Below are 16,679 nucleotides of genomic sequence, written 5' to 3'. Positions count from 1 at the left end.
TATAGTGTTTTACTTTTGTTTAAATAAATAATCCAGAAATAATATAATGTGGAGTTTGCAGCCGACGTTACATTTTAGTCCCTTGACTGAGCTTCTTCTTATCAAAAACATATATAATTAATTTTATAAATTATCAAAAATTATGGGTATAAATGGAACTAATTGGAACCTAGAATAAAGTATTCTTGTACAATTTTCACCGTTTGAAGCAATAGTTCAGAAAGAAATTAAAAAGCAATAATCAAGTTAAATACAAAACCGGAACATAATCCGGCGCAAGAAAAAGCCGCTTGATTTCCCCTATCACAGAGCCGAGAAAATTAATTGGAAAAAAAATCATGTTTAATGAGCTTGACGTCAATCGGCGGAGGAGATAAGCGGGGAAGCGGCGCCCCTGGTGGCACGTCGGCGCACCATCTCCCCTCCGAGGACGGCGCGGCGGCGGCGGGACGGACCGACCGCGGACGGAGGCTCACTCGCAACGCGGCTCTCAGTCGGCCGTCAGTATCATACCGGTTGGCAGGCGCACGACACCGACCGACGACACGCTGACAGATCTTCACGGTGGTGGTGTGTTGACGACGAGAGTTATTTTTGCCGACCACTTTGACAGATTCGAGTGCAACCCTCCTCTCTCGAGTGGGCGAAACATTTCGCACCCGATTGGTCGTCCAAGTGAAGTTTATTTGCATTATGTCCACTGCTGTGATGCCCGCATCGGCCAACTACGACTTCGGAGACATGATCTTCAAGGTGAGTTGTTTTCACGAAACTTTTGAATGATTTTGTCCTTATCGCGATTGGAAAGGGATGGGTAGGTGAAGTAGGCCTGTGTGCCGGTCGGTGAGAGCGCGCGCGCCCAGAATGAGGAGCAAAGAGAGAGTTAGTTCGCTAGTCAGGTGGGAAAGTCGTCGTCAGTTCCTTCCTTGGGCCGAATATATTAACACCCGACACAGCCACAGGTTAAAAACGCACTGACAGAGCACTTTCGGAAGGTGCCGAATTGGCGCCGGCCACGAAAACTAAATTTTTCTAAGTCTGGACAAGTTGAAAAAGTGCAAAAAAGTGAAAAGAAAACAGAACTATCAATTTGTGGCTGGCGAAAGGGTTAAATTAAACAATCCTTCGTAAATTGAGGTTAAAATACTCAATAATGTAAATCATATTTTAATTTGAAATATTTTTAATTTTTTTATTCTTTACCTAAATTCAAACCTCAACACAGAGTTGTTATTCAGGAGATTTGAAAGTATTTCATTAAAACGATCCTAAATTCAAGCTCAATAACCATTTGAAAAATGAGTTTCGATTTAACAACTTTGAAGGTTTTTGGAGACAAATATGTTCGTATTTCATTTTGAAGCACAATCAGAGTCGGAATTCTAGAGATTCGAAAGCCCCATTTGAGAATCTCGGCGCTCTTTGGAATTTTGGTACGCGCTTCTTTTTATTTATCTCTCGGCAGCGAAGCGAGCACATGTTTGGACGTGCGTCCTATCCTATTCACCGGCTGCACCAGGGTGTGTAACAGGTGGGACTCCTCCGATTGTATAAAAGACCAAACTGCGTCGCATTTTCTTCTCCAGTACTTATCCTGGAAGGAAATTCGCAGAATTTCAAATCGATCGTGCGTAATGAAAGTTGAGCTACGTGAAAGGAAATAATTGGCGAACTCTCGTCTCAGCCTGGATTTGAAAAGCAAAAAACATCAGCCTTGAACCGTATTTAAACGCAGGCAGTTTCCTCAATTCTCACCTTGCGGGCGCGAATGAGCTCTAAATTTACTTGATGGCTGTTAAGGTCTAAAATTTAGTTAGCCGTCTTATCTTCATGAGGATATAAATGCAATAAACGTTTTGAAAAGTGAAAATAAAATTGCTAAAAAGTTGTTTGGTATAAATTTATGAATGAAATTGGTGGACCAGCAAAATTCTAAAGATATAAAAATATATATCATCATACAAAAAATATTAATTTTTGAATGAATACAGTTTGTTTATTTAAATTTTAAATAAATTTTTTTAATTGTTTATTATTTAAATCTATAAATCATTCTGATTTTAAAAGTTAGTTTTCAATCTTGGGGATATAAACCTCGTGACTAATTTCAACATTAAAAGGCACATTTTCTTCTCACTGACTCATTTTACAAGTTTTGTGCAAGCGACCTTTGAAATTTAAAATTCCCATGACTCTGCGCGACGATTTCAAAAGTTTTCCTGCTCCGCACGATTAAATCACTGCAGCTGCGTTAATCTCGCACTTCATTACTTAATTCGCACTTGGAGCAAATCGCGAATGTGAAGCGGTGCAACAATGGGCCGTATCCTGTGTTCTTTCTTTCGTTGGCCGTGCAGCTGAGAGAGTGATTATCAGTCAAGGTTGCCCGATATTGTTCCACATTGTCAAGTGCCGGCAGTTTGCACGCAAGCAAAGAAAAGCGAGTTTCACGTATTTGCACACGTGCGTACGTACATACAAGTACAAGAAGAAGTACAAACCCATCGAACCAGTTTCGCTGTGCGCAGGAATTGAGAGAAACAACAATCGGCCTGCCGGAAATAATATTATTGGATGCAAATAATGCGGACTCAAGTTGTTTGAGGGTTGGTTAGGTCGCTGAACGTTCCCAGCTGCGGGGTCTTTATTTTATATTTTCTATTATTCGAAAAATAAAAAAATCAACCGCTTTCTGAATTTCTGCAGCGCCGAGAAAGGAAGCTGCGAGTGTGTTATTGTTTCACTGACCTACGCCAATCTGGCAGGAGAGCGAGTGAGCGCGGCTGCCTCTCTCGTTATTTATTTTTTTATTGTTTCTCCTCTCTTTTTCCTTGGACGCGCCGCTGCTTTTTTTCATCATTTATACGTGTAGCGAGATTTTCCATGCGCGCCCACGCCCTCGCCGCGTGCACCGCCATTAACTCGTTCCATTCATTAAGCGGCGGAATAAACGTTTACGCACTGCACACGTGGGATAGCCACACATTTATAAAAGAAAACGAGAGGAAAACTCGTTTGAGCTTGTCGCCGGTGATTTATCAGCTCGGGGAAAAACTCGTCCTTCTCCACAAACTGGCTAATTTGCACATTAAGTGACCAGAAAGAATTCCATTTTTAATTAAATTTCTGTTTATTAAGTCAAATTTTTGGTTGAAATAAAGTTTTCCTTGAACTTTTTTTATCAACGTATTTTATGCAGGAAGCAAGCTTAATTACTCCCCTTATCACTCATATTGATTGCAAAGTTAATTGTTCGCTGTACATTCGTGACATTTTTTAACGTGAAATTTTTTGGCCCAAAAGACCCAATTTTCTCTCTTTTTTTTTTTTTGTACACCATCTTATCATTTAAAAAGCAAGTGGAAAAGGCGTATAATTGCATTTTTTTTCTCACCGTCAGTTGAGTAAAAAACCAACCAAGTGGAGGAAAAACGGCCGGAACCTTGTTTTTTATTTCGACTGTATCGCATCGAGCACGCACTCAGGAAGCGAAAAGTCGCGGGAAAAAGGAGCGATAATCAAAGCGAGCAGCCGAGACTTCCTGATCACTCTTCCGAGAAAAGAGGCAGAAGGTCGAGAGCAGCGCCAAATAAGCAAGCATGATTTGCATAATTTGCTTTAAAAACTTCATGCCTCGCCTTTTTTCCAACGCAAATTAACGTGCATAATTTCATAAACGCGGCCCATTCTTTTAAGCAAATTGTAAATTAACCTTCAAGGTCAAGTTGAATTTTTGGCCGAAAATCTTTTGTTTCCTTTGGTGTATCAAAAGATTTGTTTTGCGAGTCCATGTTTGGAAGGCAAAAACATAAATCGGCGCGTCTAATGCAACATTAGCGATAGTCCTCGTTGGAAAGGTGAGTCGGGCCATAAATAACATTCCCGAAGTGAAATTTACGACGACAAGTTCAAGTTTCGAGCGCGATGGAAATCTCCAAGAGAAAACAAAACAAATCATCCGGCCCTAACTATAGAGTCAGCAGAGAATGACTCGAAACCACATTCTTTTGTCCTGCTGCATTAATTTGCTGAAAAATTTCCATCCATCTCTTTTTTTGGTACAAACACGCTAACCCAATTGCGAGCAACTCGCTCACTTTGTTATAGAAAAGTTGCTTCGTCGCGCGCGTGATTTTCCTTTCGCAATTACGCGCCTTCTGCGGAGAAGGAAAGTGAAATAATAATCAGCCGAGCGGGATATTGTGTTGTTACGTCGTTTTCCGTCGAGAAAGGAGAAAAATAAATACCAAGCATTGATACTCGGCGGCAGATGGCGGCGCTCAGATTCACTTTCTTGACAAAATCCACTCGCGCTCTCTTCTCAAATATAAATAAATGTTTCTCTCGGTGGAATGCACGTCTCTCCCATTCTGACGAAAAGCCGCAATAACCTTTTCTCCTCGATTACGAGGTCTTTAATAGCGGAGGCGTGGGTCTATCAAGCTTCAATTTTCTACTTTTAAACGATAATTCCATCGAAACGTAATAAAATATTCTCCAGAGATGGAAATAATGCAGCTCATTCGTGACCACATGACTGACTGACTGACTTATGGTGTAATTATTTAATGAAATAACCGCGACAGAATTAATAAAATTAATCACCGACACTCGTGACACACATTACGCAATCGGCCGCTGCTGTGCATGGTTGGCTGCCGCATGATTAATAACAATAAATAAGAAGAAAAGTCTCCGGTATGTAAATGTTTGTGTGCGCCGAGGCTGTTATACTGCGAGGGGAATATTAATTTTCATTATTGTCCCGACGTGCCTCTCTAATTTTGACCGCAGCCAAGCTTCCATTTGGAGGAGCCAGTTGGTTTTGGTTTTGAAGTTGAGTCCCTTCAAATAATTAATGTTAAGCTCAGGAATTTGTTAACAATTTTAGCAACGTATTTATTCAAGTAACATATTAAAAAAAAAATGTTTTCAATCTTTTATTATTTATCATTTGTTGTTTGTTTGTCCAAGATTGATTTCTTTAGCGTTTCCAGTAGTTTCTAAATTTAGTCCGATATCTGGGATCTGTGCTGGGTACATCGAGGAGAGAGGGCTGCATGAAATCTGGATTTTTTCATGACCAATAATCTCTTTCTTCGCCAGCAGTGCCGGTTTTACACAACTGCATGGCGGACGCTGGCTTTCCAACCAGGATGTGATACGTCTGTCTTTCTCGTGTGAGCAACACGCTAACACATATAAACACTTATCCTGCGATGGTTACGCAGGACGCGGCGTGGGCGATTAGCGGAACAGCGCCGGAGAAATTAGATTTCGCTTTTCCTTTTGCAGCGAGAGAGCGCTGAGCCTTCACTGCTGCAATTAGAGCCTTTTCTTTGAAAACCAACTTCTGACTGGCTGCTTCTTGCAAAGAGAAAGAAAGAAAAAAGATTAACTTTCTGCAAACATGAGCCATGAGAGGCGAGCCTTAAATCAATATTTTTAGCTCCGAGTTGACATTTTATCTTTTCGGATGGGCGTCAAAACAAACAGCATTCAGAATTTCTGATTCTAGAGAAATGTGAGGATTCTGAATGATGTGGAAATGCACACAGAGAAAACAAGTTTTGGCCGGTAGAACTTGTCATTTAAAAAAAATTAATTATTTTCATTTACATTTTTTAACCAGCGTTGGTCTAAAGTAATAAATAGTTTAAAATCAAAAATATATTTAAAAATGTTTAAAGTTTAAAAAAAACAATAACTGTGATTTTTTTGAAACTGGTTTTGAAGTATTTCCTGTTAAACTACGTATATGATAACCTTGTTTCCATAGGTCCAGTCCATTTTACATAATGATTTTTAATTCGTCATTGTTGTTTATTTGTCCACTTTTTTACAACTACACAATTTTGAGATAATTCAATATACTAAAAATAAAATTAAAAAATCACTGTGCTGGAAGATTCTTTTTTTTAGTTTTTAAATTCTGCCGGCAGCAGTTCCATTAGCAGACTCTTTATCTCTCTTTTATTAGATGATTTTGCAAATAGCGCCGTAATTGCGGCGATGATGGACGTTCAAGGCCCGCACGACTCGCATCCTGAATCGGGTTTTTTCTTTTCATTGGATGTATGCGATGAATCGATTGTTCGTACACGCACTTTGCTGTTGGACACATCTCTCGTCGGCGAGTATGTTTGCGCTCACTTGCAATTGCGCCATGCCCATCATCACGGTTATTAGCACATGAAGCAATTGCTAGCTGCACTCAACTCTATTTGCAGCGGCCGCGGCAAACAAACACACTCTCCGTCGACTCGCAATGTGCGTGAATCGCTAAGCAAACACGTACGGCGCGCAAAGCGGCTTAGCCAAAGCAGATAATTTAATTTCGCACTCGTACGGCACCTGGGCCCCCCACACGAGGGTAGTGTGCGACGCAGATTTGGAAGCATTTTTTTTTTTTGCATTTTCACGCTGCGCGGTCGTTTAGATAAGACTCAATTAATGGACGCTCGCCACATTGCCCGGCGAACAGTTTTAATATCGATCGGTCATTTTCGCAAGAGTTGTTTATCGTTTTATCGTGCAGCGGTTTCGCCTCATCCAAGAGATAAAAGAGAGCTTCTTCTTCGATCCCATGTGTCGGCCGCTTTTCTGATTATGTACGTGCATGATGCATGTTGACGTCACGCCTGCTGAGGGATGGCAGATTTTTATCGGCTCCATCAATAATAACAAGTTTTAATCTGGCAAAAATGCTGTGGTGCCGGTCGGACTGTGCTCTTTCATGAGAAGATGTATCGTTCACATTCTCGGAACTTCTAAATTTGTTCAAGTGATTCACAGATTAAAATCATTGCCTATCTTTATTTATATTAAAAAAAGCAAAGCTCTTGCATCAGTATTTCTGGTAGACATTTGTTTAAAATTTTCCCTTCGCCTCAAATAATAAATATTTCACGCTTATTGCCTTCCTCTCTGTGACACTGCAAAGCTCAACCTCTAATTTTCCCCTCTGCACACATTCTCTGCTCCTATCTTATTTTTCTGCTGCCAACCCTACGATTCACCTTCAAGATCTCTCGCTTCTCCGCGAAGCCAAATAGGAACAAAGTGCATTCCGGGAAACGACCCTGAGCAAACAACGCTGTGCGAGTGAAACCCCGAAAGATCTATGGAAAATAAATATTTTGCGAGCAAACAGCCTCGCGCTTGATCCAGGGGGCTGTTTGCTCGTCATTAGCGCGACCATTTTCACGGTCAGGTTGCTCGCTCGCCTCCGCCGTATCTCTCTGCATTACTTACCAGGCATGTGTGTGTGTTTGTACCTGCACGTTATCAAAAGCAAAACCCAAGAGAGCTCGGGGCCCAAGGTTGTTTTCCCTGATTTATTATCGCGCCGCTCATGCAGCACGCGGAAAATGACATTACGCACACAAAAACAGCAGCCAGCGGGACCTCCGCGTCCGAGGAGAAAAACACACTGAAAATTTATAACAAAACTCCTTGTTGTGATTTTCCCTCATTGAAATGCATTCGCGCTCTGGAACTACTTTCAGATAGTTTTTTTTTTTTTTTTTTTTAATTGGAAATCTCCTTCCAACGCCGGTGCACATTTTGTTTTTCAGCGACGGCCATTGCGTCGAGTTGTCACGGGTTTTTCGATTTTGTTGAATGAAAAATGACGACCGGTTGTGACGCGAGGCTGGGTGCGAAAACTGCGGTCGTCGCAGCAGTGAAAAAGCAAAACCATAAAGTGCGGTGTGCGCACCCGATTGTTCTCCGATTCGCTTTTCCAAGCTGCAGCCAGAGCGTTTTTTGAGCTGATTCCGCCGTTTTGTGCCGAGACTTTAACCAGAGAATTCGATTTCAGGCCTGGGAAACGGAGAAGCTTTTTCACTAGAGCAGCAAAAATATATATGAAATTTCTCATCCGTTAAAAACAAAAACTACTCGGATATAGAAAGCAGGGCCGTAGCATTTTTTTTTTCCATTTTCCATAGAGACTCTTGCGTCTCTTCTTTATCAATTTTTTTTTTATTTGACCAATTCAAATATTAATAAATCAACACATTTAAATGTTGCTTTCAAGATTTTACTACGAAGAATGTAAAATTAAAATTGAAAGACGCAAAAGACATGGAAATTTAACCAAGTCATCCAAACTTGTCTTGTGAGGGTAGAACCGGACGATGAGGCAGCAAACACTGAAAGATGCAACGTCTGCACTTTGGCGTGCAAGAGTTGCATAAAACTCACATTTTTTCACCTAATTATTCCCATCCGCTCGTGTTCCCATCGGCGTGAGTTGTGGAAAAAGAAATCCGATGAGAATATAAACAGGCAGACGAGAGGGAAAAAAACACTTGGCAGATAAAAATGGTAATAAATAATAATTCATCACGGCGATGCTTAAGCCGGCGAGCAGATTAACAAAGCCGCTGCCATAGGTGTGTATGTGTCTGTAGGTGACCTTCACGCCTAGTGAAAGTTGATAGGCGGGTATATACGGTATAGATTGTGCCTGCCTGCTTTTTAGCCGATGCTGGTTCCGGGTGCCTGCCTTGCATGCAGTCTTATGCGGAGAATCACGACTTATTCACGTTTCGGATTTTTACACTGCCGGTGCTTATGGTAGCGTGAAACGCAGCGGCATTTAATTATCACAGAAATAAAAGCCGTTTATCAACGCTCGCTGCCCCTTTGTTTTTCTTTGCTCGCGAGCAAGGATTGTTGCTCGCAGCCGTTTGCGCACTTGAGAAGAGAGGAAACGCAGAAAAAAAATGACTCACTCGGTGACTAATTATAAACCATCAGGTTTTTCGTGATTTGGAGCACAAACTTCGCACCTGCAAACTTTTATTCAACAGGATTTAAAATAAGTCACAGTTAAATTTATCCAAAATTAATCTGGAGATATTAGAATTTAGATTTTTTTGCTAATTAGTTTCTCTTCAAGAGACTAAAAATAAATTATTAAGAAATTTCTGAAGAGATGATAGAGAAAGATGTTAACAACAATCTCAACTTCTTATCTGACAAAACAAAAAGATCCTTCAGAAAGCTAATGCCTTGAGTTATTTTCCAAATTTCAATTAATCTCAATTTACGACCAATTCTTAAGCCCTGGGCCATCACTTAAGTCGAGCCGCTTCAAGGATCTGAGCCATTAAACCACTATTAAAATAATACTCGTCGCTGTAGGGCCACAATACGCATTATTATATACAGAGGAGTCCCCGCGTCGGTGCGCACAGAGGGACGACTAAACCTGATTAAATATTCAAGGCTCAAGCAAAAAAGTGTCGCCCAGCCCGAGCTCGCTTTTTAGGCGCTCGTTGTTTCCCCCTGCGATCGCGACGGAGTGACCCCTCTGACAGGAAACTTAATTGAAAGAAAGCTAGCGAGCGAGTCATAAGTCGACGCTCATTGTTGTGCCGAGTAAATTGGAAAAGGCTTTCTCCTTCACGTGGCAACACCGCCGCCGCTTTGCCGCGCGCATCACCCACGGAATACTGATTAGCCGGCCAGACTCGATTTTGTTCAGTTTTCTTTCCCTTCGTGTGCAAAATAGGCAACTGTGATTTTTTTCTGCACTTTTCAATACACACCAAAACACGTTTCACTCGCTACACGTTGCCTGGACCTAACGAAGTCGGAAGTGTGTTTGCTGGCTACATTCTAACAAAAAAGCTTTATGGTCAAGCTTCACAACTCGTCCCCGAATCGGGTCGCGCGTTCTCACTTCCTATTTTGTTTCAACGCGGCTGAAATATAATTTGCCAACCCACAGTTAAATCGCTTCCTCTTTTAATTTTTATTTAGCCAAAGTTTTACTATTACTTGGAATAATTTGCGGACATGTTATTTGGTCTGCACTGAAAAAAAATATAGACATAAAATTAAATAAATTAACTTTTTAATAAAATTCAAATTTATTAATTATTTATTAATTCTTCTCTTTTTTTCCAATTTAAAATTTCTTTATTGACTAAGATGACAAAAAAAGGAAATAACTTAAAATAGTGGAAGAGGCATCTCATTAATTATAAAATGTAATAAAGCAATAATGATTATTATTCATTATGACATAGAAAATGATTTTCTTAATTTAAAATAAAAGAGAAAATAAAAATATTATTTTAAACTAACTTATTGTTAGTTTAAAAATATAAATTATAAATTTTCAAAATAACATTATTGTAGTGCTTGAAAACAGGAGAATATCTTCATCATATCTCTTGCAATTAATTGCGCTTTAAATATTTGAAACAAAAATTTGTCACTCATTATCATAAAATACAACTTGACGCTCTAGAATTATGTTCTGATTGATTTTTTTCCGCTTGGGAATGGCTTGTTTGTTTCTTGGAGAAAATAATCTGTTTAAGGCGTAAAGAGCTTATCAGAATGCACGTTTTTATGCAGTCATGCTCGGGATGATGAAATTAGTAGCACCGTCACGTGCATGGGGAGCTCAGGGTGCGGCTACCGTGCAAACGTTCTGCACAAAACTCGACCCGGCTAATTTTCGAGAGGCGTAATTTTGCGCGATAAGATGCGAAAGTGATTAACTCTCGAGTCCTTTTTATAATAGTGAACAGTTTGTTATCAGGCCGTATTCTGCCGCTGCTAGTGCGTCTTATCAGTCAAGGGTTCGCTCGATTTCTCAACCGCCCAATTTCGAGCATTGCCTCCTCTGCCTTTCCTAATACTTTTCACCCTTGATATTTTGTTTTTCGGTGTGAAATCGGGCCAGATGGGCCGGGACAAAGGCTGCCTTTTATTTGCTTTGTGAAGCATCCCACAGGAAGGAGTAGCCTTTTCGCACAAGTGTGCGACCTTAACTAAAGAGAGTTTGACCTAGAGCGAGGCGGCGGTCGTAAAACGCCAGTGCGTGTAGGTTGTAAAATCGAGGAGGAAATGCCTGTTGCATTAGCCAGGGATGGCCGTATAAAAAAAACAGCGGTGAAATTCTCTCAAAAGTTGACCGACCTTTTTTTGAAGCCTTGTATTTTTATAGCACAGCAGAACAGATTTTACACGAAAAGGGTCTTTCGCAAAGAAAAACAGTGTGTGATGAAACTCGCCCCCAAAGGGAATAAAAAAGAAAGTCGGGCACAAAGGGAGGCTCAAATCCCTTCTTTGCCAACAATCACGGAAGCGTGGAGAATTCTAAAATTTGTTTTTCTCAACAGATTTCTCTTCCCATGCCACGGTTAAATCCTAAATCGATTCTCAGCTGGAAAGCAGAAATTGTTGGGTTATTCTTTGTTCGCGGATTTCAATTCTCGCGAGCACAAATAAAGCGGAAGACTTTCAAATCGTACATTCGGTTTTTACATGATTTATTTTCCCGATTTTGTTGCAAATGTTTATAACAATGGTTATTTTTCTTGTGTTCGCAGAATGGAAGCAACGTGATGGCGCACAACCTGCTCAAGGTGCACTTTGAGCTGGACAACCGCGCCGTCGGCAGTCCGATCCACCATCAGCAGCAACAGCACAACCTGCACCTCCACCAGGGCAACGGCCACCAGCCGCTGAGCAGGCGCAACTCGACGCCGCCGCAACGCAACATGGCGGCGCTGGGCGCCAGCCTGCCCCCCGCTAGTCCGTCAATCACCATCGAGTCACTCGGCAGCCACGGCATCAACGGCCACCGCAAGCTGGACAGGTGCCACAGCGAGCCGGTGGACAAGAGTTTGGTCTGCACGTCGCCGACCAACGTCAACACGAGTCGCTACAAGACCGAGCTGTGCCGCCCGTACGAGGAGAGCGGCGTGTGCAAGTACGGGGACAAGTGCCAGTTTGCCCACGGCGCCCACGAGCTGCGCAACCTGGCCCGCCACCCCAAGTACAAGACGGACCTGTGCCGCACCTTCCACACGAGCGGCTTCTGTCCCTACGGCCCGCGCTGCCACTTCATCCACAACGCCGAAGAGGCGCGAATCAGAGGGGCCACGCCCACCAACATGGCGTCCATGATCGCCCGTCCGAAGCCGGTGCCCCTTGGCGGCTCCGCTTTCAGTCTGCACGGCGGCTCTCAGGGTGAGTCCCCGTCGCCCCCGTGCTCCCTCAGCGAGTCGCCCACCAGCAGCCTGACCAGCTTCTTCTCGGAGCCGGACCTGCTCTTCCCCTCCACCCCCTACACCCCGGTGGCCACGCCCAAGAGCAACGTCTTCACGTTCGGGCCAGAGTTCACGGCCACGCTGCTGCAGATCGGCGCCAGCGGCGCCAACCGCGACCTGGAGGAGTTGAGCGCCAACACCAACACGCCGCCGCCCTCGCCCCTCGACCGCCTGCCTGTGTTCAACCAGATGAGCAGGGTACATGTCCTGTGAAGAAGAAGCAGTCGCTGACGTGCGGTTTGATCCTTTAGTTTCGCTCTGCTAAAGATTTAGTAGCTCAACGGTTGACATTCGATTTATTATGTAAAACGTCCGAAATTACGATGTTTGTATTTTATAATTTATTATACGCACGCACACACACTTGCAAGTGGATTAAGAATTTCTTTTTTAACCAGCGATGAGATGATTCATTCATTTTGTTTCACACGAAAACGAGCACAGCGCGCACCGCTTTCTTTTTTTTTTAACCCCAAACTTGTTGATTGATCCTTTGATTAATTTACCCGAACTCACTTGATTAAATAATTCGTCGAATTTTTAAGAGCTATGGAATAGCGACCGAAACCACAAACGATGGCCATGTTTTATATATGTATAGTTAAGAACGTAATATATATTTAACGTCGAACGGGACCAAAATCGGAAAGGACGGAGAAAGATTCCATAATTTTTTCTTACCACCATGGCGTCAACTGCCATGACTTATACAATAATTAGCAAATGATTGATTGAGTTGTGTTGTTGTTGAATAAATTTACCTCCGCAGGGAAAATGGAAACAGAAAGCGAGTCAGTTTTGAGTGGAAGGAATTGGCTTTTGACCGCTTGGATGCTACTGTGTATATTTATTTTATTACTGCTACTACCGCTTGCTTGGAGGACGGATGAAGGAGAATTGAGGTCACGCGCTTTTCACTCTCGATATATAATTATAATTTATGATTTTACTCTCTTCTCCTCGTAAATCTGTGCAGCAATAACAATGTTTTCTCTTTTTTTTTCTTCTACCGCATTTTCTTTAAATTATAATTTTTTCACGCGGGGGCTCAGACGCCCCGTTTTTCAACATTAGCTTTCGTAAATAAACGTTTTAGCCGTAGTGCAGCAATCGACTAACCAGACCCCTTGTAAATATCCAGCAAATCAAGTGTACTGTAAAAATAAATTATTCCCTTTCACACTTTTCTAAAAGATAAATAAATGAATTAATAATGAAGGACTACTGATAGTTTTTGCGTTACAAAAGAACTGAAATTTAAATGTATTGATTGATGATGATGTACTCTTCTTGATTAATTATTTGTGTCGTATAAGAAAAAGTGTATTTATAGTATGATTACATAACTTATTATTTATGATTTAAACAGATATTTATCTCCGTTCTATAATTATTTTTATTTTGTAAAAAATCTAAACACTGAATATTATTTTTTTGCAAGGATAGTTTGCTTGGTAAAGACGAGGCTTTCGACAAATTTAACTTTTTACAAACCATCAACAAACGCACGTCCTTCTGATGGATACTTGAAAAAAAAAATGATTGATTGACTTATTCTCAGATGCATACTGGAATAAATCGTGGAAAAATAATCAAGTGATAATTGCGCTTCATATTATTATTATATTGCCTTATATAATGATAATATAGATGTAGATATAGTCATAATATTTATTTTTGTTTCCCTAACACGACCCTAGAAAAAAATTGAAAAAAAAACACCAGCTATTGTGCATGGGTTTCCCGCGTATTTTTGTATGTAAACTGAGATTGGCTCTTGTATGGATTTTTTACTTTCAACTTCTCATTACCAGCAATACACATAATATATATGTTATTCGACAAGAAGTTGGGTTTGCAGTTTATTGATTTGTGTGCTTCATTTATGTATGAGAAAATAATATTCTGATGAAATAAAATGATTTCTAGTGTTTATAAAAATAAATCAGACGTTTTTCAGTTTTTAAGAAAAAAAAATACCTAAATTATATATAATAAGAAAGTAATTTGAGTAAATTTTATGCACTAAAAATCCAGGACAAGATAAAGTTGTTATTAAAATATGCATAAATTAATTCCACAAGTTCAAAATGCTCATTTCTGTTCAAATTAAGAGCTGAGAGCGTGCAGCACTTTCTTTGCATCAAGTATATGAAATTAATAAAACAAACAATAAATGATATTGAATAATGAAAAGAAATTTTTATTATAATGCATTGAAAGAATGATAACGAGTCAAGAGGAGCAAATTTTCACTTTCTTCAGCAGAGGTTTCTCTTCACCCGAGTCTACAAAAACTCATCAGCACCATCAACCGCTCTGCGGGATTTCTCTCGTTGACGCCAGTCATTAAATTCGACAGAGATGCATCTCTTTCTGACGCAGAGTTCTTTTTCACTTCTGACGGAAGATGCTGGGGATTCGAGAGTTGTTCGATCAAAATTACATGATCGCTGCGTGCAGTCATTCATGTCTCCTCCAGCGATTTCCTCGGCTATAAAGCTCTGGAAATGGAAAAAATTCATCGCAAAAACGCTTTCGCTTTTTTATTGCATGCATAATAAAATGATCATGGAACGTCTAGCCAACCGGACTACTTTGGAATAGTTTGGCATTTTTTTAAAGAACGGCCGGCGCACAGCATCCTTTCATTTTTCTTTCGCCTTGAGCGGAATAATAAATTACACGCTCATCCCAGGCGTGTTCGTCTAATATAGACCGATAAAGTAGTTCGGCGGTCGAGACGTTTTATCTTTTCTGCTGTTGAAACGCCTCACCGCCAAATTGTAACTCAGATTATGCAACGGAAATTTGAATAAAAATGCAAGTTCATGTTGCAAGTGCACGACAGAAAGGCGGTGTTTTATAATTTGTGTATTCCCACTCAAAAAATGCTAATTATCATCCGCATATAATTTTGCCTGAAATTTTCGCGCACGCCATTGTTCCGAGCAATGCATAAACACAAACGGAGGCGTTGGTTCAATTTCGCTAAAAACTTATTCACACCTTAATAAATAAATTACGCGGTAGAGTATAAAAGGGTTAATTGCACTTTGGCGTTACACCGAGAGAATTATATTATCCTATTCATCTCTGGCAGGAGCAATTTAATATGGAATTATGGGGAAAGAGAAAGGAACAACCGGATCACACCGCACCTTCAATATAATTTTGCGCGATCGAAGCACGCGGCCCTGGCCAAAACATACGGCAGGTGAGGTGCAGCAAAACCAAATTGGCGAGATGCTCTCGTCATTAACCTTTCTTTCTTCTCGCTCCGGTGCCCAGATGCTGGCAGAAATCACCAATTTACGAGCTCCTATCAATTCCGTTTCCAATCCGCTCTATGTGTCGAAATCTGCATCCAATTCGCCGTTTCACGATCACGACTCGAATTGCATTCATTCGCTCTTTCTTTTTCTTTATCGTGGCCGTAACTATAAGAAGTATTTTATGCATGCATCCGCTCCATTCCGCGCGCACACCGACTTGAGCCTTGGCATTTCACATAAGACAGCATACATCGCATTATTTTATTCATTCTAATCATTTTTCACTTGTGCTGCAGCTTGCCTGCAGCAATCGGGTCACGCAGAAATCGTGTCGTTCGCGGCGATCGCCAACATTTTTCAACTTGTAATACCTTTCTGTATACATTCAGTGCCACGCGGCTTGAGATTGAATATTCATTGCTCTCATTGGGTGATCACAATCTATTGATCGCGTCATTTATTCAGGTGTGGGAGATGTGAGAAGTTTATTAGAGTAAAGCAATTTATTATAATCCTTATAATTATAATTGATGCCAAAAAAGAACATTTAAAAATTTAAGACAATTAATAATATTTATGAATAATGCAAGTGCATAAAGAACTAATAGTTTTATAACATAACAAATAAAGGAAGAAATTGTATCTTTTGAAATTTTATTTTCAGCATACTTTAATTGAAGTGAAAATTTATAAAAAAAAGTTTATGCTTGATTGTTGGTCATTTATTATTTTCATAATTGAAAATAAATTTCATTGCCAATAATTTTTCAGTGTAGCAACTTAAAATAAAATTTTCCTTTTTAAGGAATTCATTATTTATTTTCATTCAATTTCCTTTAAAATTATTTATGTATTAATCATGAAGATCAATTTTAACTCTGACTTAATTAAATTGATTCGTAATTTTTACCACTCGGTGCCTTATCTATTTGCTGCGGTATCTTACGCATAATAGCGTAAAAATAATACTCTGCTTCATCAACTGAAGTAAACCACAAAGAAAAACCCTCTCGTGACCAAAATATCCGTCTTCACAACCCCACACGCGGATTTAAATGCTCATGTGATTTCATAAAACCCGCAAACCGCACTTGCTTCAATTACCTCAATTTTTGCAACAATTAAAAATGCCAAGAAAAACGAGGAAAACAAGATTCTTCATACAAAGAAAATTTATTGGAGACATGCATCTTTTACTGCTATTTTCGCTAATTATTCAGGGAAGTAAAAAAATTAACTTCAGCTTTTCTGTGCTGGGTAAAATTGTGTCTTCAGACACAATAAGAAGCCAACATTTTAATAAGCCGCATTGACCTTCACCTCG

At 40.4% G+C, this 16,679-nt stretch overlaps 1 protein-coding gene across 1 annotated transcript; it reads left to right on the top strand.

Annotated features, from left to right (window-relative positions):
- The first annotated feature begins 466 nt into the window (after positions 1 to 466).
- On the top strand, positions 467 to 13,876 carry LOC132200626 (protein TIS11). The gene is made up of 2 exons (XM_059626243.1): positions 467 to 753; positions 11,358 to 13,876. Exons 1-2 carry the CDS (start codon positions 694 to 696, stop codon positions 12,291 to 12,293), a joined length of 996 nt encoding a protein of 331 aa, XP_059482226.1. The 5' UTR covers positions 467 to 693; the 3' UTR covers positions 12,294 to 13,876.
- Positions 13,877 to 16,679: the final 2,803 nt, after the last annotated feature.

The sequence above is a fragment of the Neocloeon triangulifer genome, unplaced genomic scaffold, assembly GCF_031216515.1.
Source record: "Neocloeon triangulifer isolate White Clay Creek 2 clone unplaced genomic scaffold, ASM3121651v1 ptg000014l, whole genome shotgun sequence".
In the NCBI taxonomy this organism is placed as follows: domain Eukaryota; kingdom Metazoa; phylum Arthropoda; class Insecta; order Ephemeroptera; family Baetidae; genus Neocloeon; species Neocloeon triangulifer.
This window is presented reverse-complemented; position numbering and strand designations above follow the sequence as displayed.